We start from the raw sequence: 27,978 nt of genomic DNA on the forward strand, positions 1-27,978 counted from the left end.
GTTGATTCACATGAGGTTGTGGAAATCACACGCCTTATTTTGAGTGGAAAACACAAATGCACATATTGTTTCTTAAGGAGGAAAGCCACAGCTAGATATAATACATACCACCAGGGTGTTTTTCTTCACTTCAGGCAGGCTTGTATTCCCAAGCAAATTAAGAAAAATTCCTGACAGCCCACAACAGAGGGCCCAAGAGAGCAGGGGGTCTTTTCTGTAGACTGGAGGATGGCCTACTAGCTTAGAAGGGAGAGGATATACAATTGCTGGACCCAGAGCACCTTAACAGGAGGGAGGAAACCTCTGGGAGTGGCCTTTTAAAATTGTTCATCTGTGAGGAAATCAGGGAAAAAATGGTCTGGATACTAATTTAATAAGCCAGTAAAGAACCCTGACCAGGGAACCATTAAGAATAGAGAGTGACTATTCCCACCAGTCATTGGCTACCAGTAAACTGATGAAAAGAAGTGGACACTGCAACAAGGAAGAAAGGAAGAAATAAGCAACTGAGAGCCAAAAGGAGAGCAGGACCTAATCCAAACCAACCTATGTGAAAAGTCCTAGGGCTTTCCTAGAGTGAACTGGACAGATTAGCACAGAAGACAGAACACTAAACATCAATCTTCATAACACTTGTTAGCTTCTAGAGAAAACACTAGTCATGGCTTTGCATCTTTTACAGAATTTCGGTCTATCACATATACCTAAATAAACAACATTTCTCCATTTTCCCAATGAGAAAATCCAGAACATGTTTTTTACTCAATTTAAAATCAAAGCATTTAAGAATCTGAAGAAAATGGCAAATATCTATTGGTAATCCTTAAATGTATTAAAGTGGCTACATATATTACCAATTCTTTTTTATTTAAAATATATTACCTTTTTTTACTTTCACATTCCAAGCAATTTATTTCAATTCTTCACACACCTTTAAGACCTTGGTAGTCATGACTGGGTCATTCCCTGAGATACTTAATGCCTTTTCCAGGTGCTTGTCACCTCCTTTCCATTCAGTAGCCTGTGATGCAGAACTTTCTGAATGTATGTGTAAGCTGTTACTGGCTATCTTTCTGGAACACAACCTGTGTGAGGCTATTAGAAGTTACTCCTTTACTCCCTGAGAGCTGAAGAGTAGGACTATGTTTTAATACCATGTCACAGAATAAGTAAATTCGCTTTATAACCACAATATGTTAAGTCATACAAATCAATCAAAACTATGAAATGACCAATAAGGATCAACTGACCTTTGAAGGTTTGAAAGAGGAAACAGAAAAGGTGGAGTCAGAACTAGTTTTCAGAGAACTTCCTTAGTTTTCCCTTATTCTGTAATTTTTCATTTTTAAGAAATCTGTATTTGTTAATCAAAATAATATTCTAAGCCCAATTTGATTTCCTTTGTTTTTTAGGATTGTAGTAAAATTTGAAATATTTTTGCCTTGTGGTTAAAACAACATAAAATGTCGACATGTCATGAAATTAGATGAATTTAAGATAAAATACCATTATTAGGAGACCTGGGACATTATCCTTTAAGACATAGTATCAGTTACAATTGTAACACAGAAACAACTACAACATAACAATAGGGAAAGGGGAGATGAAAAAAAAATCTGGCTCAATTTCTTGTCTTAGGCAACTAACATTTTGACAAGGCAGAAGTGGTCTTACTGGGAAGAAAATGCAAAAAGACAAGTCTAGGACAAAAATATTGAAAAAAAAGTACAGCACTCTTCAAAATTCACAGCTATTCACATCCAGAAAAATATCACTGAAGCCCAGAATATTGATAGGCATTTATTTTTCCCTTGTAATATTTTTAACACTTTTTTTGTGTTGGAAAATTCAATTCCAAAACCTCTAGTTGTTCAGGTTTTAACACCATGAACATTTTGCAAACCCTATGAGATAAACCATCCTCTTGTAAGTTCCACTCCTGTGAAGACAATGGAAAAGTCCCATAAAACAAATGCTACTGCATCTGTGTTTTAGTATTATTAAAGTTCCCTTCTCCTAAAATAAAATGGTTCTCAGGGCCAGAAATCAAACTGTCATTTATCTTTCTATCCTTTAGGACTTAATAATGTGTTCAAAATATCCTAACCCTAACCCTATTATGGTGGTTCTCATTTCTCCTTTTCAATCCTAAGATCAGCATTAGGTTTGGTTAGTGTGTGTTAGGTTAGCAATTATTTTCAAATTTATTTGGTAGAACTACTTCTATAATACAGTAGTATAATACAGGTAGTATAATAAACATTATATATTCAATGAACTTTGCAATGTGTTTTGAAGTGTTTTCTTACCATATTGTACCAGGCACTAACAATGTATTTCTCCTCCATTTCTCTTTGACTCTTTGTCTTCTCATATTCTTTCTAAAAAAACAAGCACATGTAAACATGTAAAGATGAAAAACACAGTATCAATAAAATACAATTAGTTATATAAATTCATGGACACAGCTGTATATAGCAAGGCTCCTAGAAAATAAAGTGTCAAAAACCAAATGAGCCTGGGTGGCTCAGTCGTTAAGCATCTGCCTTCGGCTCAGGTCATGATCCCAGGGTCCTGGGATCGAGGCCTGCATCAGGATCCCTGCTCAGTGGAGAGTATTATTCTCCCTGTCTCTCTGCCTGCCTCTCTGCCTACCCGTGATCTCTCTCTCTGTCAAATAAATAAATAAAATCTTTTTTTTTGTTTTAAAGATTTTATTTATTTATTTATTTGACACAGAGAGAGAAAGAGAGAGAGAGAGAGAGAGAGAGAAACAGCAAGAGAGGGAACACAAGCAGGGGAAGTGGGGGAGGGGAAGCAGGCTTCCTGCTGAGCAGGGAGCCCAATGTGGGGCTTGATCCCAGGACCCTGGGATCATGACCTGAGCCGAAGGCAGATGCTTAACGACTAAGCCACCCAGGCGCCCCATAAATAATATCTTAAAAAACAACAACAACAACAAAAAACATCAAATATCTTATCATATAGTATAGTACAGCAAACTACCTCTAAAGAATGGAAGAGTCGGTCTCTTTCCTGAAGCTGATTTTTAAGAGCCTGTATTTCTGGTGCTGCTCCTTGATTCTGCTTAGGGTCTAGAGTACGGATAACCTGCAAAAAGAAACAAAGAAAAAATTTTATTTATTTATTTATTTATTAAAAAAGATTTTATTTATTTATTTGTCAGAGAGAGCAAGAGGGAGCACAGGCAGACAGAGTGGCCGGCAGAGTCAGAGGGAGAAGCAGGCTCCCTGTGGAGCAAGGAGCCTGATGTGGGACTTGATCCCAGGACACTGGGATCATGACCTGAGCGGAAGGCAGCTGCTTAACCAACTGAGCCACCCAGGTGTCCCGAAAAAAGTTTTTTAAAAGATTTTATTTATTTATTTGAGAGAGAGAGTAAGAAAACACAAGAAGAGAGAGGGTTGTAGGGAGAAGCAGACTCCCAACTGAGCAGGGAGCCCAACATGGGGCTTGATCTTAGGACTCTGGGACATTACCTGAGCCAAAGGCAGAGGCTTAACTGACTGAGGCACCCAAGTGCCCCCAGAGAAAAAATCTTATTGTATGGCTCAGCTAACCTCTGCCTCTGAGCAGCCCGATACTTAGAGGAATGGGTCCTGAGGGTTAAAAAGCCTGTCACTGTGACTCTACTGCCTCCTCTGCCAGCAGCTTGGTTTAGGCCATGGGCATGTTATGCAATCAATTCTAGTTGGCCAACTAGCAGTCTTCTGGGAAAGGTCTTTTTGCTTTTTGGCTCAATACTTTTACTATAAAAATTGATCAAACCTATAGAAAACTGAAAGAGGGAAACAGAAACCCATTTCCTTTAACCCCAATTCAGCAACTGCTGCACTGCCACATTTTCTCTACACCTACACACACACACACACACACACACACAGAGGCTTGTTTGGGAGCATACTGTAATACTGTAAAGCAATCTGCAGACCTGGGAACATGTAACCCCCTAAGTACTTCGACATGCATCTTCTTAGACTAAGGACATTCTCTTACACAATCACAATACCAACATCTCTGTAAGAAAACCAATAATTCTGTAAGTCATCACTGTTCAATCCAAATCCGCATTTCCACAGGTGTCTCCAAATGTCTTTGATAAATCACTGCTCCTTCCACCCCCAATTTGGGCCCCCAAGATAAATGCATTACAGACACTCACACTTTTGGCTTTCTCTAAGTATTTTTTATACCGTTCCTCCATTTGCTTCATTTCCTCTTCTTTCTTCCGTAAAGCTTCTTGTAATTCTTCAATTTTTAAGGCTGTAGATAAGAGAGTGAAAAAAGAAAAAAAAATTTTTTTTAGATTGTAACAACCTGAAAAATATTTCAAATAAGTAGTAGCTTTGAGAGACTGTTTGGTCTATTCCTACATATAATTTTTTAAAAAGGTTTTATTTTTTTGAGAGAGAGAGACTAAGAGAGAGAGCATGAGAAGGAGGAGAGTCAAAGAGAGAAGCAAACTCCCTGCTGAGCTGGGAGCCCGATGTGGGACTCAATCCTGGGACTCAAGGATCATGACCTGAGCTAAAGGCAGTTGCTTAACCAACTGAGCCACCTAGGAGCCCCATCCTATATATAATTCTATTTTAAAAATTCATAATTTTTGTTTCTATAAAACAACTTTTTTTTAAATAAAGCAACTGTTTTTATAAAATAGCTTTTTTTTAACAAAAAGCTTTTCTTGTAAATAAAAACTTCAGTTTAGAAATGCGTAAGTTAAAAAGTATCCACCAATGAAATCAAGTATCCATCAATGGATGAGTTTATAAACAAAATGTGGTCAATATTATAACTAAGTATTACTCAGCTTCAATTCTGATACACGTGTCAACATGGAGACAATATAAATGAAAATGAAAGGCATTCTGCTAGGTGAAGTAGGCCAGACATGAAAGGACAAATGTATGAATCTACTTAGGTGAGTTTACTTAGAACAGTTCTCAGAGAAGGAAAGTAGAACAGTGGCTCCCAGGGGCTGGCAGGACAGGGGAAAATGGGAGGTTACTGTTCAATGGGCACAGAATTTCAGTTTGGAATGATGAAAAAGTTCTGGAAATGGATAGCGGTTGCACAACAATGTGAGTGTACTAAATGCCACTGAATTATATACTTAAAAGATGGTTAAAATGGTCATTTAAAAAGATGATTTTATTTATTTATTTGACAGAGAGAGAGTGACAGAGCACGGACAGGGAGAGAGGAGCCCGCAGGGAGAGGAAAAGGGACAAGCAGACTCCCCACTGAGCAAGGAGCCACGTATAGGCCTGATCCCAGGACCCCAAGCTGAAGTCAGATCATCAACCAACTGAGCCACCCAGGTGCCCCTAAAATGGTCATTTTTATGTGATATATATTTCACAACAGTTAGAAAAGGTCTGTGTTTGGGGGAAGGTCTGTGTCCTTTACTAAAAGCATGAATAAAGTCAGACTACTTACAGGTATAAATATCAAAAGCAGTAAAACATCTGACTTTCATGCAACTATACTATGGAAATAGATAATTACATAAAATATTCATTACCATCTATAGTTAAGAAAAAACTCAAAACTAGAATTAGAAGCATTATAAAGATGATTATATACTCATTCTGTAAATAAGATAAATTCTCTAATTGCTAGAATATATAATAGGACCTGTTTCTGAAAGGAACAATTTATAAACTCATCACTGGGTATCTGGGTGGTTAAGTTGGTTAAGTATCCAACTCTTGGTTTCGGCTTAGGTCATGATCTCAGGGTTGTGAGATCGAGCCCAGTGTGGCATCAGCTTGGGATTCTCTCTTCCTCTGCCCTTCCCCCCTGCACATGCACTTTCACTCTCTCAATAAATAAAATCTTAAAAAAATATATAAAACTGTGGTAATTAGTAATATAATATGTTAACTATACTTTAATTAAAAACAACTATGCTAATTAGGGAAAACTCACAGCTGTTATTAAATCGTGGTTCAAGATCTTCAATAATGGCTCTCTTCTTCTGCAATTCATTATTGGCTTCATGAAGCTTCTCCCTGTAACAAAATATGTAACACATTGTCACCTACTACTACTGCTTTTGTTTTTTTTCTCACTTGAAATGAAAGATCTAAGTTCTTTATTCTTGGAATACACTTGCATATCACACAACTGCTATGAAACAAAAGAGGATAAAAAAGCCTAATCCAACATGAATATATATTTTTAAAATAGGTTAAAAAATAGAGACAAAATTTTCAGACTCTGAAATAGTTATAATTTCTTTTACATAAATAGGCATAAGAGGACACAGAGAACTTAATGATTTTTTTTCTAGGAAGAGGATATTATAAAAATTAATTTAAAACTTTACAGAGGTTTTACAGTGCAAAATTCTTATTGTAAAATGGTGTTAAAAATAAAAATAGAACACTATCCCCCAATAAAAAAAAATTAATGATACATGCACCCACATGGACAGGTATCACAGAATTTTGAACATAGGAAGTCAAATACAAAAGGGTAATACTGTAGGATTCCCTTTACAGGAAGTTCAGAATGTGTCAAAAATCAATGAAAGGTGGTTAAGAGAGCAGCACAGTGGCTAGTTTGGGGATGGAATCAGTCAATTAGAAGGGAGAATGAAGAATTTTGGGGAGTTTACCGGAAGTATTCTATGTTGATCTGGGGTATCTCTGAATGTAAAAAAACATTAATCAAACTCAGGAACTTAGAATTTGTGTACTTTATGTAAGTTATATTCCAATCCAAAAGTAAATAATGAACAGAAAGTTTCTTTCTATTAGATATAATATGTGTAATTCTCTATTTAGTTTAACACTTTGTAATAGTAGAGGAAAAAAGGCTGCATAAATTGGAAAATATAGAAAAAAACAGAAGAAAACAGAGCACTTTTTAAAGTCTATTTCTGGTCTTTTCTATGAGTAATACTCTAATAAGTTTATTTTTCAACAAATTTTTTGAGTATATCTATATGTATCTAGATATAAAATGAGTATATACAGCAGTTAAAACAGTAATTAACTTTCAGCTCAGTAAACAGGTCATGAAACAGAAATTAACCCAGAAACTTAGGGAACCCAAACTCAGAAGTTTAATCTTTTTCATGACTTTCCTGATGAGCCTTCGTGTGAATTCCTAACCAATATACTGGTGAATTTTGCCAAAGTTTCACTTTATACATTATACTGTATGTACTGTCCTGTGACGTCCATCTTTTACTTAACACCATGCTCTTGAGATTCATGTATGTTGAGGTGTTAGTTTTGAGTTACACAGCTGACTGCGGCATTATGTTCTGTTGTCTGAACGTAGCTATTGTTTTACAAACTGGTGCTATTTGTATTGGTTCTACTTTTGTTATTGCAAACAATATTCTTTTATACTTTCTTCTACACGTCTCCTGACACATGGTTAAAAGCATTTCTGGGAATCTAGGGTTTATGTCGAGAATGGAACTCATGGGTCACAGCATATGTGCATGTTCAGTTTGCTAAGCAAACTGATAGAAACTCAGTGGAGAATACACTGCTGAACATCTTAGGCAATAGATTTACCTTGCGGAACATCTTCGGCAATACTCAGTATGTCTGATTTTTAATTTTACCCAATTTGGTGTATGTAAAGTACAGCATCTTCACTATAGTTTTAAATTTGCATGAAAATGACCTTTTGAAATGTCTATGGACCCTCTTGTGGATTGAATTATAACTCCCAAAAAAGATATGGTGAAGTCCTAACCCCCAATACCCAGGAATGTGAAAACACTGTCTTTGCAGATATAATTAGTAAAGATGAGGTTGTGCTGGATCAAGGTGGGCCTTAAGTCCAATGACTGGTGTCCCTATATGAAGGCCATGTGAAGACAAAACGTACGGAGAGGAGGATGCCATGTGAAGATGGGGAGATAAGAGACTAGAGTGATGTGTCTATAAGCCAGGGAACAGCAAGGATTGCTAGCAGTCAGCCTGAAGACTCCCTCAGAACCTACAGAAGGAACCCATTTTGCTGACTTCCCTGATTTTAGACTTGTAGTGTCAAGAATTGGAAAAAGATAAATTTCTGCTTTCTTTTTAGCCACCCAGTTTGTGGTAATTTGTTATGGAAGCCACTGGAGACTAACAGGCTTCATTCTCAATAATAAATTCTTTTTGATGAAGATATTTACCATGTAAATGAACACAGAACAATGGTTCTGTTGTATGAACAATGGACTGTTGTATGAAACAACAGGTATTCCTTTTTTTTAAACAACAGAGAAATGGTTAAGAAAAAAGGACAGAATTCAGGACTGAATTCTAACTCTAGGCAACCCCACAATGGCTAGAAGGCAACATTTTTTCTTCTATTAGTGCATTAGGAATCAGCCCCTTGTTATACTTGCCAGCAAGTGTCAGTTCCTGGGATTATCTCACTTTTGCCATATTACCCCCCACCCCAAAAAGATAGCATGAGACAAACTGCCAGATTACAGAAATTTTTTTCCAATCATAGTAGAAGAAGTCAAAATTATCTCTGTGATACCGAGGATGGCTGGTTTACCATAGTGGAACACTGTTAATACCCCCAACAGGCTAGCAATTCATGGCCACCATATATTCAATGTTCGTTAGGAGAGTGTTGCTAAAAACTGATAGGATTTAAATTGTTACTGGGTGTGAGGAAATTCACAAAATATTCCTAACGATGTCAACCTCAGCTAAAGATAAAGATGGATAAAGATTTCTTCTTCATGAGAAAACAAATGTAATATTTTTAAAATTTATTTCATTTTTTAGGTTAAAAAGTCACTTTCAAATATATTTCTAACTCAAGGAAATGTCTGAAAATCTACTACTGATAAGCTCTGTAGTACTTTAAAACTTCACTTAAAAAGGAGATTCAGCTGCCTATACTCTAGAGCTGGCAAACTACAGTCTCTGGGCCAAATTCAACCAGTTGCCTGTTCTTGTATAAAGTTTTACAGAACAGTCACAACATTAATCTATAGTCTATGGCTGCTTTTAAACTATGAAGCCACATGACTGTGACACAGACCATGGTTTACAGAGCCTAGGGTAACTGCTAGCTGGCCCTTTACATAAAAAGGTTCCTGCTTCCTGATCTATAGTGTCTCAAACTCCTAGTTATAAATACTACCACAAACACATAAAACTCTGGAGTCTTAGGAGAAAACAGTTCTAAAGCAGTACTTATTTTGACTTAAGGACACTGGGTGGAGATGACCCTTTAGACAATAAAGAAGTCTTATAATTTCCTGTATCTTCGTGGCCATTGCCTAGATACTCTGTAACCACCTAACAAAATACTTCTATTTCACTGGAGGATAGGAGAATGAGACTCAACAGCTTTTATACTTACAGATGTTCTTCAAGCTTCTTTTTTAGAAGAACTGACTGAAAATGGAAAATAAAATAAATTTATTTAACAGTTTAACTAACAAAATTATTTTTTTTAAATAAAGAGTACAGTAGTAACTGACCCTGAATAAGTTCTCAGTTAAGTTCTCTGGTCAAAGAGCTCAAAATAGACAATGTACTTAAGTCTATTTCTCTCATTTTCTCTCTCTCTTTTTAAGATTCTATTTATTCACTTGTCAGAGAGAGAGAGAAAGAAAACACAAGCAGGGGGAGCAGCAGGCAGAGGGAGAAGCAGACTCCCTGCTGAGCATAGAGCCTGATGCTGGGCTCATCCCAAGACCTTGGGATCATGACCTGAGCTGAAGGCAGCCATTTAACCAACTGAGCCATCCAGGTGCCGTATTTCTCTTTGACTGGAGAGAGAGCAGACCATGAGTGATAGCAATCAGTATAAAATACCTAGAAACTGCATATCTGAAGTCTCTACAGTCAAGAACTGGAAAGGGGTGCCTGGGTGGCGCACATGAATAAGCATCTGCGTTAGGCTCAGGTCATGACCAGGATCAAGCCCCACGTCAGGCTCCTTGCTCAATGGAGAGCGTGCTGCTCCCCCTACTTGTGCTGTTTCTCACTATATCTCTCTCTGTCAAAAAAAAAAAAAAAAAAAAAAAAAAAGAAAGTAATAAAAAGGCCACATATACACAGACCTAATATTCTTGGACCCAATAGGCAGGTAGAATTCTAATAATAATACATCTTTTCCCTACCATACTTTTTATTTATTTATTTTTTTTAAAAGATTTTTATTTATTTGACAGACATAGATCACAGGTAGGCAGAGAGGCAGGCAGAGCGAGAGTGGAGGAAGCAGGCTCCCTGCTGAGCAGAGAGCCCAATGTGGGGCTCGATCCCAGAAACCTGGGATCATGACCTGAGCCAAAGGCAGAGGCTTTAACCCACTGAGCCACCCAGGCACCCCCCAACATACTTTTTATCAACTATATTATTCTCCTTGCATCATGGTAGAGACTGGGATCAACTGCCCAAAATACTGACTTACTCAGAGATTTCTGAATACGCACATAAGAAATTTATGTGATTGTATAGGAATGTGAAGGACGCTGTATGCACAGAATTTAATTTACTTAAGAATGAAGCTTTGGCTGGAGATTAAAAAAAAACTCTCCTGGTGGGGTGCCTGGCTTAGTCACTTAAGCATCTGAATCTTGATTTGGGCTCCTTGCTCAGCAGGGAGTCTGCTTGAGGACTCTCTCTCTAAAATAAATAAAATCTTAAAAAAATAACAAAAATAAAGTCTCCTGGGGTGGGGCGCCTGGGTGGCTCAGTGGATTGACCCTCTGCCTTCGGCTCCAGTTGTGATTTTGGGGTCCCTGGATGGAGCCCTGCATTGGGCTTTCTGCTCAGCAGGGGGCCTGCTCCCCGCCCCCACAACCTCACCCCGCACACCTGCCTCTGTGCTTGCTTGTGATCTATCAAGTAAATGAATGAAAAAAATCTTAAAAAAAAAAGTCTCCTGGCATGCTTGGGTGGCTCAGTCGGTTAAGTACCTGACTCTTAATTTTGGCTCAGGTCATGATCTCAGGATTATAAGACTGAACTTAAAATTCTTCCTCTCCCCCTACGTCACATGTGTGAACTTTCTCTCCCCAAACACACACACACACACACACACACACACACACACACACACAGTCACCCAAAAAACAGATGAGAATTGGCCTTTAAAAAAAAAAAAAGGCATTCTATAAAGGACCACTAGGTTTTGTAACTAAACTTAAAACTTGTTAAGGTACATATTACTAATGAGTTCTATGAAACATTCCATCTTGAGAAAAATTCAGTCAAACCCAATTAATGTAGGCTTAGAAAACAAATTGTTCAATCAGTCAATAGCAGCAGTGATGGGGGAAAAACCTCCACAGTGAGTTTTCTGATTTTCAGTCACCTTATTTAAAAATGATTACTATAATTGTTTATTCAGGTCGACTTTAACACAGCTCTGGAATATATCAAATTTACTTCTTTGTTCAGTATGTAAACTACACCAAATAAAAAAGAAAGGCAATAACTGTTAATTTTCAGTTATCACTTTGATAACTTTTTCATTCTTTTGTACAGATGGTAAAATGAAAATACTTTTAAGTACCTTAACTGTAATTTTGCATTTAGGTTCTGACTGGGCGCTAGCTAGCAAAATTAGTTTTAACTGGGATAATACACAATAATCATTCTCATGAATGGTTAACACAGTAGGCACTGCAGTCTCATGTTCATCTCACCACTGTGAGCCATATCAGCCCATCTGACAGGTGAGGAAGGTGAGACTGGGGAGACATTCAGTAGCTTTTAAGTGGCAGACCCAAAATTAAAATCCCAAGTCTGGAAAAAACAAAAGAAAAGAAACAAAAAAAACCAATATACCCCAAAACAAACCCAGGCCTGCCAGACTCCAAAGTTTGTGCATGGTCTTTACTCCCATGCTTCCTATACTCCACCACCTCTCCACTGAAGATTGCTACTATTAAAGGAGGTGGCAGGAGGAGGCCAGACTGCAATAGGAAACTCCAAAATAATTTGTAAAAATGTACTAATTATAACAAGGAGGCAGAGCAGGAGTGGGATGGGGGAACAAATAAGAGCAGAGGTCTTTTTGGCTTGACTTGTTTTCAATATCCTTTAAATATCTTAAGTGTAAAGGACATAAACTTGTAAGGAAAATAAGATATTCATTTGCACAGAATTCCCATAATTAAAAAATCTCAATACCATCAACCATGATGTTAGAGAATGTATATAAATAAAAAAATTTGCTCAATATATAGAAATGAATAGGAAGCCATACTTACAATAGCCTTTTGAGCAGAAACCATGCCAAGAAACAGAGAGGACATATTAGTATGAAGCAAACACAGCAGCCAAGAGAAGGAACGATTTAGTAATTCATGAACATAAGCAAAATTATGCATTTTTTTGGAAAAATGTACATTTTTCTTTCTTCTATGGTCTCCTCATCCTGTCTTGTTCTCTTGAGTTTTATACACTGTGGCTAGCTCATATTATTCATATGACTGGATTTAACAATGCTTTTCTGCTTCCATGCTAAAAATAAATGACATAAAAATAATAAAAATGTGTAAACCATCCTACTGGCTTAAGGTCACATGAAAGGACTATGCTTTTGGTAACAGAAATGGGCAGAAATTACGCTGTTCTTCAGAGGGGACCAGTTCCATTTGGCCAGTTGTTCTACATACTACCTGATATTCCTGAGATGTGACACTATAGGTTAGTGGAAGAGAAGATGAAAACATCAAACATTTGCTGGATTTGGATCATATCACAATAAGGAAAGCTCCTATCTGAATCTTTTCTATATATATAAAAGAACTCTAAGGGAATATCTAAGAAGATAGAGTAACACCTCTCTAGCATCTGGGCAGTCAAATAAATGGACTAACTTAGGCAAATAGTACTTTCATGGCTGGCATCTCACTTCTGAAGTATGTTCTCTTTAAGTAATGGCACAGAACATAGTTAATCAGATTTGATTACCACAGGGATACCTAGGCAAAATTATTGTTTACAGAACAAACTCCTCTGAATGTTCTAACACAAGTAAGAGAATCAAGCACATATGGCAGCTATCTCTTTAATACTAAGGTAGGGTGGACACTGATGTCCTGCCACTCTTATTTCCCATGTACCACATGCCCTTCCCCTTTCTCCTATAACAAATCAAGAAAAAGTCTCCTCAAACTTTTAGAGACCAAGTGATTTCATCTCGAAGACAATCTTGGCCTTCTATGTATTTTAATACACTAATGTTGGTTTTGCTTCATCTCTTTCTTGCTTACCATTCTGGATTAGAAAAACACTTTTAAAAAGTAAACCGTAACATTTCAAACTAGTTCAATTTTAATAAGGGAATAAAGTAGTTTAGATGTTGGTGATAATTTTAGGAACTAGGAATTTGGGGTCTAAGAAGGACTACCCACACATTAATGAAAGGATAAACCAAAACCAGAGATCTTAGAAAGAACATACTACCAAATAGAAGATAGGTATAGGTTTATGAAACTCATAAAATTAGATCAATGATGAGCTATTTAGATCTAATATTCACAGGTTTTAACTAATATGCTGGTTTAACACCCTTCATTGGTTTCTTTCGTTTTCATACCCTCTTACATTACTAAGACTGGATAGAAATGATATACCTATAGTTTTGACGATTCTCCAAAAAGCAACTATGTAGAGGTTTATACAACTATGTAAAGGTTTATACTCAAAGACTAGAGTTTACAGCAAATTACACTAGCAATAATAAAAGAACCAACTCTCTGAAGCAAAGATTGGTCACTAAAATTAAGGTCCCCCCCCTTACACTAATTTTGAACACTCTATAGTTGCGGTTCTACCGTATACTGCTTATTAAAAGGAAAGGAATTGCAAAATTTATTTGCACTTTCATTGGAGACTGACTACTATGTGCTACATAAGCATTGTGGTAATTCAGACAGCCGAGAAGATTAAAGTCCATCTAGTTCTGGCACAACACATTTACTATATTCTAATGTGACCGTGACAGTCAAGCAGGCAAGGCTATGACAGATATGCAGAGTATAAGGGAATATTAAAGTAAAAGAAGGTCTGTGAACTTCTATTTGTGTGGGGCTGGGCTGGGGTAGCAAGAGGGACTCAGAAATTCAGGGATGGTTATTTCTAAGGATAGCATTATTTTTGAAAATATCAATTATACATAAAAAATTTCTACTTGAACATGCCAAATTTCTAACAGCACTGTTGTTGTTATTGGCCAGAGGGAAAAAGCCCTGAACTCTGAATACTGAGATGAACACATTTATAACACAAAGCCTCAGGGCGCCTAGCTGGCTCAGTCAGAAGAGCATGAGACTCTTGATCTCAGGATCGTGAGTGTGAGCCCCACAATGGGAGTAAGGAACTTAAATGAATAAATAAAAACTTAAAGAAAAAAATCCTAGTTTTCCCACTTCCTAAAACAAACAAAACTCCACAATGCCTCAGTCAATTCCTTAGGCTAATAACTACAACTAAACTTCCAATTTCCAGCAGAGTGATTCCAATCAGTACAATGAAGTACTGTCTGGTCCTTTCATTAAGGAATGTTAGTAAAAGGAAAATATTGCTTCTTTTCTATAACCAATATAATTGTAAATTATTCTGATAGAGACAATCAAATAAAAAACAGAACTTATAGCTTTTCTTAACACTGTGAAACTATTGGTTCATACATATTAAAACTTACATCTTCTGCTTTTGAGCCTTGATCCTGTAAAGATTTTTGCAATTCTTCAACTTGTGACTGTACTTCCAGAAGTCTTTGATTCACCAACCTAGAAATCAACTGTATATTAATTTTCCAAGTTCAGACTTACTTTTATCTTCTCCCTAGGTTATCATATTGGTTAGAAAGGCAGTATAATTAACAAAACAAACCCTCATGTTAAGATAGTAGTGCAGCTCACTGTTTTGGTTATTTTCTTGTTTTACTTGAAATTTCTATGATGATTTCAAATATGGTAGTTTAGTGGACATATTTTGTTGCCCCAATGTGCTTATATACACCTAATTATCTGAAGTTCATGTGAATACATTTATTGAAACTATGTGTCAGGCACTATGCTCAGCACTGTGCTAAAAGATCCCCATAGTGAAGGAATTCAGTAGGGAAGCAAAATGAATACAAGATAAATACTAATACAAGATAAATACTTCCACATAGCACACAGAGGTACCAAAAGGGAATAATGACTGCTTGAAGCAGAAAGAACTTTCTCTAATCATGTGGAGGAGTTAGGCTCGACTGAACTGAGACTAGAACAAGAAATAAAATACTTAAGTGATTAAGAGTGGAAAGCAGATTTAAAACAGAGAATTCACCATGTCCTAATCACACAGAAAATGAGAGGTTATTGTGACTTTAAGAATGGCATGTCTAGAGCCTACTTAAAAAAAAAAATTCTTTAAAAAAGGGGACGCCTAGCTGGCTCAGTCAGTAAAGCATGCGACTCTTTATTTCAGGGTTGTGAGTTCAAGCTCCATGTTGGGCATGGAGCCTACTTAAAATTAAAAATAAATAATAAATAAGTAAATAAATAACATTCTTTAAGAACAGCATGTCTAAAGACTAAATTATGAGGGAAAGAATGGCTACAGATGAAACCAGAGAAGAGGAAAGGTTGGGTACAACCTTGCACGAATGCAAAAGTATTTAGAACTTATCTTAAAATCTGGCTGAGGGGTGCCTGGGTGGCTTAGTGGTTTAAGCCTCTGCCTTCAGCTCAGGTCATGATCTCAGGGTCCTGGGATAGAGCCCCACATCGGGCTCTCTGCTCAGCTGGGAGCCTGCTTCCCCCTCTCTCTCTGCCTGCCTCTCTGCCTACTTGTGATCTCTCTCTATCAAGTAAATAAATAAAAATCTTAAAAAAAAAAAAAATCTGGCTGAAATGGAATAACCCACCCAGCCTTTAAAACAATGTTGATTCTGGAGCTCAGAAATTCTAAGTCAATTATGACTGACTTGGTTCCCTAATCTTGGGCAATCACTCTAAAGGACTGCAAGAAGGGTTCAACTTCGATAACATTTTAGACAGAGCACATTGGTAGGCGAGAGGAAGATGTTATTAAAAAGGTCAAAGTGAAGGCATGAAGAGCAGGAGGAGGCTACCACAGTTATTACCAAGTATGCCTGAAAGAGGAGGTAACAAGGATGAAATCTATCTAAAGGGCAAAAGAATACATGGAATAAAAACACTAAGGATTTTGGTTTGAATTACTGAAAAACATTTAATGAAGGGAATTCAGGAGAAACAGGTTGAGAAGGAAAGATAAACTTATTTTGTATTTGTTGAAAATGCAGAGCCTAGAGATATCTGTCAGACAGCTAGACCTCTGTGTCTGAAGCACAATGAGAAATCTGTGTTGAAAATATAGATGTGAGAGCCATTTGGAGTTAACTGAGCCATAAGCAAAAATAATACTAACTAGAAAGATTGTGAAGAAGAGTGGAAAAGAGAACAAATATGTCCATGGCAGGTCACCAATCACAGGGTAGAAAGAGGAGCTTCAACCTTAAGAGAATTAGGAGAAACATAAGAGAGTTGTGCTAACTGAAATTCAAAAAAAGTTGAAGGAAGGGGAAAATGTACGATGACAATGAATACAATAGACATGAGGTAAGATAAAGTCTTGAATGCTCCTACTGGATTGGCCATTTAAGGGAGGACTGGTGATTTTAGGAGGAAACACATTAGTGAAATGGTAGGATGGCAGAACTACCTCAAATTAAGGACAAAACAGGGCAATGAATTTTTATTATCTAAACAGAAAATTCAATAAGCAATTACTTTTTTAACTAAGTAAACTGTGAGTAATTCTTACCATAAATGTTCCAAGTTCTGTAACTAGTGAAAATCACAGTACAAATTCAATTAAATCTATAATAATAACTGATGTTTTTCAAATCAAAGGACAGAAAATTTGGGTGCTTTTTAAATGCTGAAGGAATTACCTAAAAATCCATACTCAACGTGGGGAGATACGTAAATACATTACTAGCGACACTGTAACTTTGCTCCATCTTTTCAGAAAGTAATACAAAAAATATATTTCAAACTATTAGAGTATTTCAACCATCCATCTTAGCCATTTTTGAAATTATTTAATAAAAAAATACTGTGGTAATTAACATAATGTATACTAAATCCGTATCAAGATGTTCCTTTTAAGTACTTGAAAACTCAAGGGACGCCTGGGTGGCTCAGTTGGCTAAGCAGCTGCCTTCGGCTCGGGTCATGATCCCAGTGTCCTGGGATCGAGTCCCACATCGGGCTCCTTGCTCGGCAGGGAGCCTGCTTCTCCCTCCGCCTCTACCTGCCTCTCTGTCTGCCTGTGCTCGCTGGCTCTCTATTTATCCCTGACAAATAAATAAATAAAATCTTAAAAAAAGTACTTGAAAACTCAAATGTCTAGTGAGAGGGAAGAGACAATCACAGCAATAGAACTGTTGAAGTGTGAAGTATACACAGAGGGATGAAGATATACAAATACAAGTGAAAAAAAAATACGAGTTCATCTTTTTTCAAAAAATGCAACTTCAAAAAAAAAAAATAAATGAGCACCACTTCATGGTGTTGTTTAGAAGAGTAAGATAATATACAGAGTGTTCAGCACAGTACCTGTACATAATAGGCACTCTATAAATGTGAACTGCCTCTAACTATTTTCTCCCCCTTCAGAGATTTAGTTAGTTCACATCTTAAGTAAAGTCTACTTACATATAATTGTCAGGAGGTATAGGAAGAGGGTGAGTTTAGGATCATAATAAACTCTCAGTGGGAAGGGAACAAGATCACGTATACTTTGACAAAGAAGTGTATTGTGAGGGTCAGCAAGTATTACAGATTTTAAAAAAGCCAACTTACTGGGAAAACTAATTGGAAAGGATTGTGGAGGTTTACGACAACCCTTTCCTTCTGATAGACAATATATTGATGGTGAACAAATTGAATTTAAGTTAAAAGATTCAGTGGAACTAGTAAGAGGTTAAGTTAGAGACAAGGTCCTGTAAATTCTTATTAAACTCCATTAAGAACAAACTTAGGGTAATTCACTTAAGGGAAAAAGCATTCCATGAGGGGAAGATAGAAAAAAATGATACGCAAACATGGCAAAAGAGAAACTGAAAAGAAAGAGGGTATGGATGGGGTGCTTGGCTGGCTCAGTTGGTGGAGCATGCAGCTCTTACTCTCGGATTTAGTTCAAGCTCCATGCTCAGTGTAGAGATGGTTTAAAAATAAAAATCTTAGAAACAAAAACAAAAAAAAGGTATGGATTACATAGAGGCTTTGAATTTAGGTAGCCTGGGTCTGAGCCCAAATTCCCTCACCTGTAAAACTTTAGTAAACATAAGACCACATACTTAAAATGAATAGCACAGTATTTGGAACAAACAAAACCTTAATAAACATTAGCTGCTATTATTATTGTTGTTCTAGGTTACAGATGGTCATACTACAAAGGCAAGTTATCAATCTGTACTGTAATTCAAGCAAAAGGTCTGCTGGGAAGATGGCAGAGTAGGAGGATCCTAAGCTTGCCATATCCCACATGTAATAATAGCTAGCTGCAACTAGATACCACCACAGGAGTGTAAATAACCCAGGAAACAACTTGAAAACTGGCAGAACAAACTTCACAGCTAAAGGTACAGGAGAGGTCCCACTGAAGAAGGTAGGAAGGGCAAAGTCATGGTTTGGGAGCAAAACATACTTTCACCAGGGAGCCCTGAATAGGAAGGATGGATCTCTGTAATATTTGACTTTCAAAGTAAGAGAGGCTGAATTTCCTGAGTTCTTAAAGCCAGCAAGACTTAAAGCCTGCAATTTAAAAAACTGGTGAGCTCGGCTCTGGTAGAGCCCTGACTGCAACAGGAAGCAGTGCCCCAGCCCTTAAAGACACAGCATGACCAAGGGCAGTGTAGATCTAGCACAGAACCAGCACTTTCAAATACCGAGGGCGGACTAGAGGGAGTGATTTGCCCATCTCTGAATGTGGCCCGGAGAAATAGGGATCATGCAGAGACCTTTCTAAGAATAAAGGAACTGGCAGACACCATTTCCCTCTCCCTGTCCCCCAGCAAACACATAGTCACCACTCCTACCTAATTTGTACCAACCACGGCTCCATGGTTCCGCCCTTCCCAGTCACACTCCCCTTAAGCCCAGGGCTGCAGCACATCAACAACCCCCACCCCCCCGCCATCCAGAAAACTTGTGCAAACCCTGCCAACATCACATCTCCCATCTCCCAACTTGTGTGTTTTGTGGGACCTCTGGTCTCATTTGTGGGTCAGATCTCATTTCATAAGCATACCATTGCACACCTTGTTAAAACACTCCTCACCTCTGCTGGGGACCAAACATTGTCCACAATACGCAAAGAAAGCCTCTAAAGACAACTGGAATGAAGGAAAAAGAGGTCAAGACTCAACAGCAGAGCACACACGTAGGAGATGCACCCTGAATTGCCAGGCCCTGGGGAACAGGCAGCACTGAACTACAGGACCTCCTTTTCATTAGGCTGTTATCATTAATAGCAAAAGAAGTAGCTGACTTTCCTAACAGAAATAGACACAGAAAGTAAAGACAAAATGAGGAGACACAGAAATATGGGCCAAATCCAAGAACAGGACCAAACCACAACAAGAGGCCAAAGCAAAACAAATATATGTAATATGCCTGATGGAATGTAAGGTAGGAAACATAAAGATACTCACGGGACTGGATAAAAGAATGGAGGACATCAATGAGATCCTTCAAATAGCATTAAAAAGGAACCAATCAAAGGTGAAGTACACAATACATGAAATTAAAAATACACTTGATGGAATAAATAGCAGGCCAGATGAAGTGGAGGAATAAATTAATGACCTGAAAAAGCAATGGGAAGTAACCAAACTAAGCCAAGGAGAGTAAAGAAAATTAAGCAAATTCAGGACAGCCTTCTGAAACCAGTGACTCTATCAAAGGTATTAACAACTATATGACAGGCATCTCAGAAGGAGAGAGAGGTAAGAGGGCAGAAAATTTATTTGAAGAAATAGCTGAAAACTTCCCAAATTTGGGGAGGGTAGCAGATATCCAGATCCAGGAGGCATAGAGAGCCCCCAAAAGTTCAACCCAAAAAGGTTCATACCAACACACATAAAAATGGCAGGCAATAGGGATTAAAAAAATTTTAAGCAGCAAGAGAAAACAGTTACATACAAGAGAAACCCCATAAAGCTATTGGCAGATTTCTCAGCAGAAACCTCACAGGACAGAAGGGTGGCATGATATTATACATGCTCAAAGGGAAAAATCTGTAGCCAAGAATATTCTATCCCACAAGGCTATCATTCAGAATGGAAGGACAGATAGTTTCTCAGACAGAAACTAAAGGAATTCATGACCACTGAACCAGTCCTACAAGAAATATGAAAGGGAACTCTTGAGTAGATAGGAAAGGCCATAAGGGAGTATGAGAAGTAAAAAACACAAAAGTAGTAAAAATAAGTATTTCTGTAAAATTCAGTCAAGGGGTTCATGAAAGGATATAACACATGACACCACATGCCTAAAACATGCAGTGGGACAGAGGAGTAAAAAATGGGTTTAAACTTAATATACTGACTGCTATATGCAGAGGATATGATATACAAACCTAATAGTAACCACAAATCAAAAACCAATAATAGATATGCAAAGAATTAAGAGAAAGGAATCCAAATATATCATGAAAGAAAGCCAATAAATCATGAAATAGAGCAAGGGAAGAAAGGATCACAGAAAAACTATAGAAACAACCACAAAACAAGTAACAAAACCAGCAATACATATTTATCAATAACGACACTGAATGTAAATGGACTAAATGCTACAATTAAAACACACAGGCTAACAGTAGATAGAAAAACAAGACCCATCTATATGCTGCTTACAGGAGACTCATTTGAGACCCAAAGATACTTGCGGATTGAAAGGGGATGGAGAAAGATTTATCATGCAAATAGCTGTCAAAAGAAAGCTGGGGTAGCATTACTTATAATGGACAAAGTAGACTTAAAAATGAAGACTGTAGGGGCACCTGGGTGGCTCAGTTGTTTGGGCATCTGCCTTTGGCTTAAGTTTTGGTCTCAGGGTCCTGGGCTTGAGCCCCGCACTGGGCTCCCTGCTCAGCGAGGAGTCTGCTTCTCCTGCCCCTCACCCTGACTCATGCTCTCTTGCTCTCTCAAATAAGTAAAATCTTTATTTGAGAGAGAGAAAGCGAGAGAGGACAAGCAGGGAAAGGGAGACGCAGGCATCCCGTTGAGTAGGGAGCCTCATTCCAGGGCCTTGGGATCATGACCTGAGCTGAAGGCACACACTTAATCGACCAAGCTACCCAGGCACCCCTCAAATAAATGCTCTTTAAAAAACAACAACAAAAAGACAGTAACAAGAGAAAAAGAAGGACACTATATAAGGGGACAATCCAATAAGAGGATATAACAATTTAAAAAATTTATGCACCCAACACGGGAGAACCAAATACATAAAACAGTTAATAACCAACAAGAACTCATCTATAGTAATACAGTAATAGTAGGGGCCTGGAACACCCACTTACATCAATGGACAGATCATCCAAACATATACCATACACAAAAATAAACTCAAAATGGATGGAAGACCTAAATGTGAGACCTAAAACCATAAAAATCCTTAAAGACAGTGCAGGCAGTAATCTGACTTCAGCCATTGCAACATTTTTCTAGATATGTCTTGTGAAGCAGGGAAACAAAAACAAAAACAAACTCCTGGGACTACCTCAAAATAAAAAGTTTCTGCACAGCAAAGCAAGCAAACAACAGTACTAAAAGATAACCTATAGAATGGGAAAAGATATTTTCAAAGGACATATTTGATAAAGAGTTAGTATCCTCGGGGCGCCTAGGTGGCTCAGTGGGTTAAGCCTTTGCCTTCTGCTTGGGTCATTATCTCAGGGTCCTGGGATCCAGCCCCACATTGGGCTCTCTGCTCAGTAGGGAGCCTGCTTATCCCTCTCTCTCTCTCTGCCTACTTGTGATCTCTCTCTCTCTCTCTGTCAAATAAATAAATAAAATCTTCAAAAAAAAAAAAAAAGTTAGTATCCAGAAGATACAGAAAACATATACAACTCAACAACCAAAACCCAAAAAATTCAATTTAAATAAAGGGCAAAAGACACAAAGAGACATTTCTTTTTTTAACATTTTATTTATTGATTTGAGAGAGTGAGCAAGTGAGCATGAGCAGGGGGAGGGGCAAAAGGGAGAGAGAGAGGAAAAAAGCAGACTCCCTGCTCAGCAGGGAACCTGATGTGGGGCTCAGTTTCAGGACCCTGAGATCATAACCCAAGCGAACTCTGACACTTAACCAACCAAGCCACCCAGGTGCCCCATGAACAGACATTTCTCCAAAGAAGACATCTAGATGGCCAAGAGATACGTGACAAGATGCTCAACATCACTCATCATTAGGGAAATGCAGATCAAAACTACAATGAGGTATCACCCCACACCTGTCAGAACGGCTAAAATTAAAGACACAGGAAACAAGTGTTGATGAGCAATGGAGAGAAAGGAACCCTCCCGCACTGTTGCAGTGCGGTGCAGCCACCAAGGAAAACAGCATGGAGGTTCCTCAGAACCTCCAGAAAGTTAAAAATATAGCCACCCTATGATCCAGTAACTGCACTACTGGTTTACCCCAAAATACAAAAATGCTAATTCAACAGGATACATGCAGCCTGATGTTTACTGCAGCATTATTTACAACAGCCCTACTATGGAATCAGCCAAATGCCCACTGATAGGTGAACAGATAAAGGTACATATACAATGGAATACCAGTTATAAAAAAGAATGAAGTCTTGCCATTTGTAATGACATCAGAGAGCTAGAGAGTATAGCAGTCCATCGCCTTAACCACTCGGCCACCTCGTCACCTTAGAGAGTATAATGTTAAGTGATGTAAGTCAGCCAGAGAAAGACAAATACTATATTTTATTCATACGTGGAATTTAAGAAACAAAACAAAAAAGCAAAGGAAAGAAAAAGAAGTCAAACCAAGAAACAGACTCTTAACCATAAAGAACACACTGATGGTTTTCAGAAGGGAGGTGGGTGTGGGGATGGGGGAAAGAAGGGATTGGGATTAGAGAGTACACTGATCATGATGGAGAAGTAAGAGAAGGTAAAATGATTTAAAAAAGAGAGAGAGAACAAACAATACTAAGTTGTAAACAGCTGTAAATGCCATCAGGACTTGGGAGATACTCCGTCACCTACAACATGAGTGCTGTTCAAATGACAAGTAGTTGTTTTGTTTCTGATGAGAGAAGGCCAATAACTATAAAGCCTGTGAGAAACAATGAAAAGCATTATAAAGGAAGTTGTGGGTACTGATTCACTGGAAAAAAATCAGGGTACAGAGAAGGTCTTCCTGTAAGATGGTTAAAATATAGCCTAGAGGCAAAGGATGTTGGTGTTGAACAGAGGGTACTCTCACCATGGGACTGTGGGACTGAGAGCTGCTTTCTGAAATTCCCTTTTCTTCCTTTTTAAAAACTTTTTCTAAGTATTTTTAAAAAGTATTCATTCATTATGCTCTAAGAATTCACATAAAACTGTTCTCCTTCTGTTTATGCTTAACCGTGCTCTAATAATTACCCTGGTATTTATACTGTTTGCCGATTCTACCTCAGCAGCTTTAAAAATTAAAGTGCCAAGAAGGGCAGGACATGCAAAATTGTAAAAACAATGTGGACTCACAAGACTGACTCACACCTGGGAAGTGCCAAATCAATTAGGCATAATAAACAAAGAATCTGTATTATCAGGCAAACTAGGAAACCATTAATAAAAATGTCAAATCCCTCAAAAATTATAGCACATCACAGCACTACAGAAAGGAAAAGACACCATATGTTCGGTATCTAAGAAACATTTCCAAAAAGGTAAAGAACACAAAAGACTTTCACAACAAAATGTGAGCTACTGCTTTACAGTAGTTTTGAATGACTGCATAATTTGATACACCGAAAACGTACAAGCAGAAAAGTGGTTTTCTTGTTTAATTTGCAGATTCTAAACTCTCGTAATTGTTTATAAGATGAATGACATTTAAGGCTCACAAAAAATAAGATTTTTTAAAAAGTTCTTGTCAATTCAGTTATGATGGATCCTTTTTTTCCTCACATCAACTGATCCTTCAACATATTGGCTTATAAAAACAGGGTAAACTTTATTAATCTAGTAATACATAGAACTGAAGTTGTTGTGGAAGACTGAATTAATGATCAGACTCTTTAATCCTCTACTTTTAATCAGCAAATAGAAAGGAAAAAGGGGAGGGGTCTGATATCATTCTGCGTGAAGATATAAACAGGGAAATGCTGCTGTAAAGAGGCAGAATACTTATCCACAAGTCTGTTCATAAGTAGGAAAATGGATTAATCCCTTTCAACACGAAATGGAATAACACATTATCCGTATTCAAAATACAATTAAAATCTGTGTTTAAGGGAATCAACATCAAGAAAAACAGAGAAAATCTGTGCCTCAATGCTGCCATCTACACACACTCCTACCTGTTCTCTGTCTCCAGTTCATTCTTGCGGAGATTTGCATCATCCAGAAGACTCTGCAATAAGGCGATTTTCTCATTGTCTGAACCCTCTTGGTTGATTTTTAACATCTTATTCTCATGCTGAAGACGAATAAGTTTCTCCCTGAATGAGCAAAAGAAAAACTGGTTGCATGGCACATTAATACCATATTATCAAAATCCAGCTATGCACAATTACAGATTTGACACAGAGAACAGAAAAGAAAAAACCAAAAAACAAAAAACAACCCTGCAAAGAATTTAGCTCTTGTAATTGGCTAAGATTTTACATTTCAGGTCTTTAGTATGTTCTTTTCAGAATGGATAATCCGAAGATAACAATGTCTTCAAATATTATGATTTGTAATTAATGCCATTTCAAAATTTTATTTACTTTTTGGTTTAAATGTTTAATCTATGAATGCATCTATATATATTTGTTCCTTGGTTCTCATAAAAAAACATGGTCTCTAATGCTACGCTCTTGAACTGCTAATCACTTGGTGGCAAGATATAATATTCAATGAAGAATTCCTTCAAGATATGGATTCCACCCATTCCTATAAATATGGTAAACTGAATTCTTGCTAACAGGCTGGATTATTAGTGCTGCATCTGCTATTTACACTTATTCACAATCTTTTCATATCATTAAATATTACACATCAATGGTAATATAATACTTTAAATGACACGTTAAACAATATAGATGAATTGTTATTTATTTAATCAATGCCCAATTATTCAGAATTTGATTGTTATCAATTCTGAACTTTAACATATTAATAACAATCAGCTTTATTGGTTATTTCCTTAGGATTAATTCTAGAAAGGAATTTTGTGGATATTTGTAGACAATATCCATAATCTGCCGAACTGCTCAAAGGAAAAGCTGTACCACCACAAGAAAATATAATTGTAATTATGTGTGGTGATGAATGTTAGCTAAATTTATTGCAGTGATCATTTCACAATACAGACATATCTTATCAAGTTGTACACCTTCAACTAATACAGTACTATATTTCATCTCTTTTACCATTTCATTTTTTCTTTTTTTTGAATTTTTAAAGTGTTTTCTTTTTTTTTTTTTAAGATTTTATTTATTTATTTGATAGAGAGAGATCACAAGTAGATGGAGAGGCAGGCAGAGAGAGAGAGAGAGAGAGATGGAAGCAGGCTCCCTGTTGAGCAGAGAGCCCAATGCAGGACTCGATCCTAGGACCCTGAGATCATGACCTGAGCCGAAGGCAGTGGCTTAACCCACTGAACCACCCAGACGCCCACCATTTCATTTTCTTGATGGCTCTTCTGGAAACAGTATATTTGAATTTGTATTGAGTCATACTCAAAAAAGCCATTTCATTTGTTGAATATAATTTTTCTCTTCATCAGGTTCAGCACCTCTGAATCAACGGTATAACCTGGAAGCTTCCTTAAAAATTGTTTTTATGGGGCACCATAAAAAATAAATAAATAAAATCTTTAAAAAAAAATTGGTTTTTAAAATTTTTATTTCTTTACTTATCGATGAGAGAATGAGTGTGTATGCATGAGTGGGGGAATGGGAGGAGGGAGAGAGGGAGAAAATCTTAACCAGATTACACCCAGCACCAAAGCTCGATCTCATGACCCTGAGATCATGTCCTGAGCTGAAATCAAGAGTCAGATGCTTAACCAACTAAGCCACCCAGGCACTCCAAAACTTTTATTTTTTTGGTATAGCCATGTACTTGGAAGCATTCATAATAAAAAAATGTTCATTCATTCTACAAATATTATTGGCCCAATAATAAAGCACCACATCAGATGGTAGAAAAGTAAAATGTATATAAGAGGCTTCCAGTGTTGGTGCTGCATTGTACTCCTTTTGTTTCTCCTCCTTAAATAAATGTTAACAAGAATAAATTTTGTCGACATTTCCTCAACAAGTAACTAAATGCCTATGGGAACTTTCAGACTTCATAAAACTCTTACACAACTCTTATTTCATTTAATACCCCTCAAAGATGCTATGAAGAGTCAAGGCCAGTGTCAATTTTTAAAGGGGGCAAATAGTCCCAAAGAAGGTAAAAGCAATATTCAGGATTAACCATCCTCTTTCTGCTGGACACTTGGTGCCTCTCCCTTCATTCTTCATTCTTCCATATCAAACCAGGTATATAGTGAAAAAATGGAATTTTACAAATGCTATGACTAAATAAGAATGTAAAGTAATATCGAGGCAAGAGTAGTAAAAATGGGGAGATATTTCTATTATATCTTTCCCAGACCATTTCATGTAATTAAGAAATAAATTTTAGTGACTAATTTCGCAGGTCGTTGGCTACGCATAACCGTTGTTTTTAAGCCAAGTGGTTTCACAGCGAAATGTCTCGTAAGGATATCCAATCATGAATATATTAGTTTGCTGTGAATGTGTCAAATGTTGTCCTACTGAAACGGAAAAATCAAGTCTCTTCAGCCAACTGAAAAGGTGCAAACACAGACATTAAATACTGAGTTCATGTTGAAACCGTTAATAAAAATGAGTAAGAAACGGATTCTCTTCATACTGCAGAGGGATAAGTTTCCTCCAGGAATACTGTGCAGCACGACTGAATTTCATGATCTCCTTACCTGATTTCAGGTGTAACAATCTCTGCTGCCAGACTATCTGAAGATTCTTGACTTCCCAGAGGGATTAACCCTATAAATACACAAACAAGGATCCAAGGTTGTAGAGAGAGTACACTGAATTCCTTTAGTTTCTACATGAAACTCGACTTTAAGCATTAAAAATTTTAACATTTAAAGTCTTTGTTTTAGTTATGTAAAAGACCATGTTACAGTCATCTTATTGTCATTTAACAATTGTGAAGTGTATAACTGAGTGGCAGTAACTCCATTCACTATGCTGTGGAATCCCTACTTATTTCCAAAACTCCTTACCCCAAAACATAAATTAATAACCATTAAAAAATAACTCCTGGATTCCCTTCTTCCTTAGCCCCCATAATCTTTATTTTACTTTCTGTCTGTCTCAATAAATCTGCCCATTCTAGATACCTAAGTTAAATCATACCAATATTTATCCTTTGGTGTCTGGATTATTTCATTCAGAATGTTCTGTAAACTCAAACATGTTACAGAATTTATCACACTTCATTTCTTTTCATGGCCAAATAATATTCCATTTGCTACATATATGTATACAAATAAATATATGTACATTTTCTTGATCTGTTCATCTGCTGAGGAACATTCAGGTTGTTTCCATCTTCTAGCTACTGTGAATAATGCTGCTACAAACATTGGTAAACTAGAATTTGCTTGAGTCCTTGCTTTGAATTGGATATTTACTTTGGAATGAAGTTGCTGGATCATGTGGTAATTTTATATTTAACTTT

At 37.2% G+C, this 27,978-nt stretch overlaps 1 protein-coding gene across 4 annotated transcripts in view; it reads right to left on the reverse strand.

The window, feature by feature from the left end:
* The window catches only part of HOOK3 (hook microtubule tethering protein 3), a 108,924-nt gene that overhangs the window by 9,732 nt on the left and 71,214 nt on the right, over positions 1-27,978 (reverse strand). The window contains exons 14-23 of one of the 4 annotated variants that reach the window (XR_006604080.1): positions 27,209-27,278; positions 24,573-24,713; positions 14,668-14,755; positions 12,227-12,232; positions 9,361-9,395; positions 5,953-6,035; positions 4,184-4,284; positions 3,007-3,111; positions 2,310-2,381; positions 109-966 (exon numbers count right to left, since the gene is read on the reverse strand). Coding sequence is in view for 3 of the 4 variants with exons in the window: in XM_045070958.1 (XP_044926893.1) it covers positions 1,823-1,939; positions 2,310-2,381; positions 3,007-3,111; positions 4,184-4,284; positions 5,953-6,035; positions 9,361-9,395; positions 12,227-12,232; positions 14,668-14,755; positions 24,573-24,713; positions 27,209-27,278 (818 nt within the window). In the remaining variant the exon portion in view is untranslated. Of the gene's footprint in view, positions 1-108; positions 967-1,789; positions 1,940-2,309; positions 2,382-3,006; positions 3,112-4,183; positions 4,285-5,952; positions 6,036-9,360; positions 9,396-12,226; positions 12,233-14,667; positions 14,756-24,572; positions 24,714-27,208; positions 27,279-27,978 lie in introns of those variants that run through there. The other 3 variants (XM_045070958.1, XM_045070956.1, XM_045070957.1) reach the window with 3 other exon arrangements.

This window comes from Mustela putorius, unplaced genomic scaffold (genome assembly GCF_011764305.1).
Source record: "Mustela putorius furo isolate JIRA1106 unplaced genomic scaffold, ASM1176430v1.1 tig00003976_pilon_pilon_pilon, whole genome shotgun sequence".
Classification (NCBI taxonomy): Eukaryota; Metazoa; Chordata; class Mammalia; order Carnivora; family Mustelidae; genus Mustela; species Mustela putorius.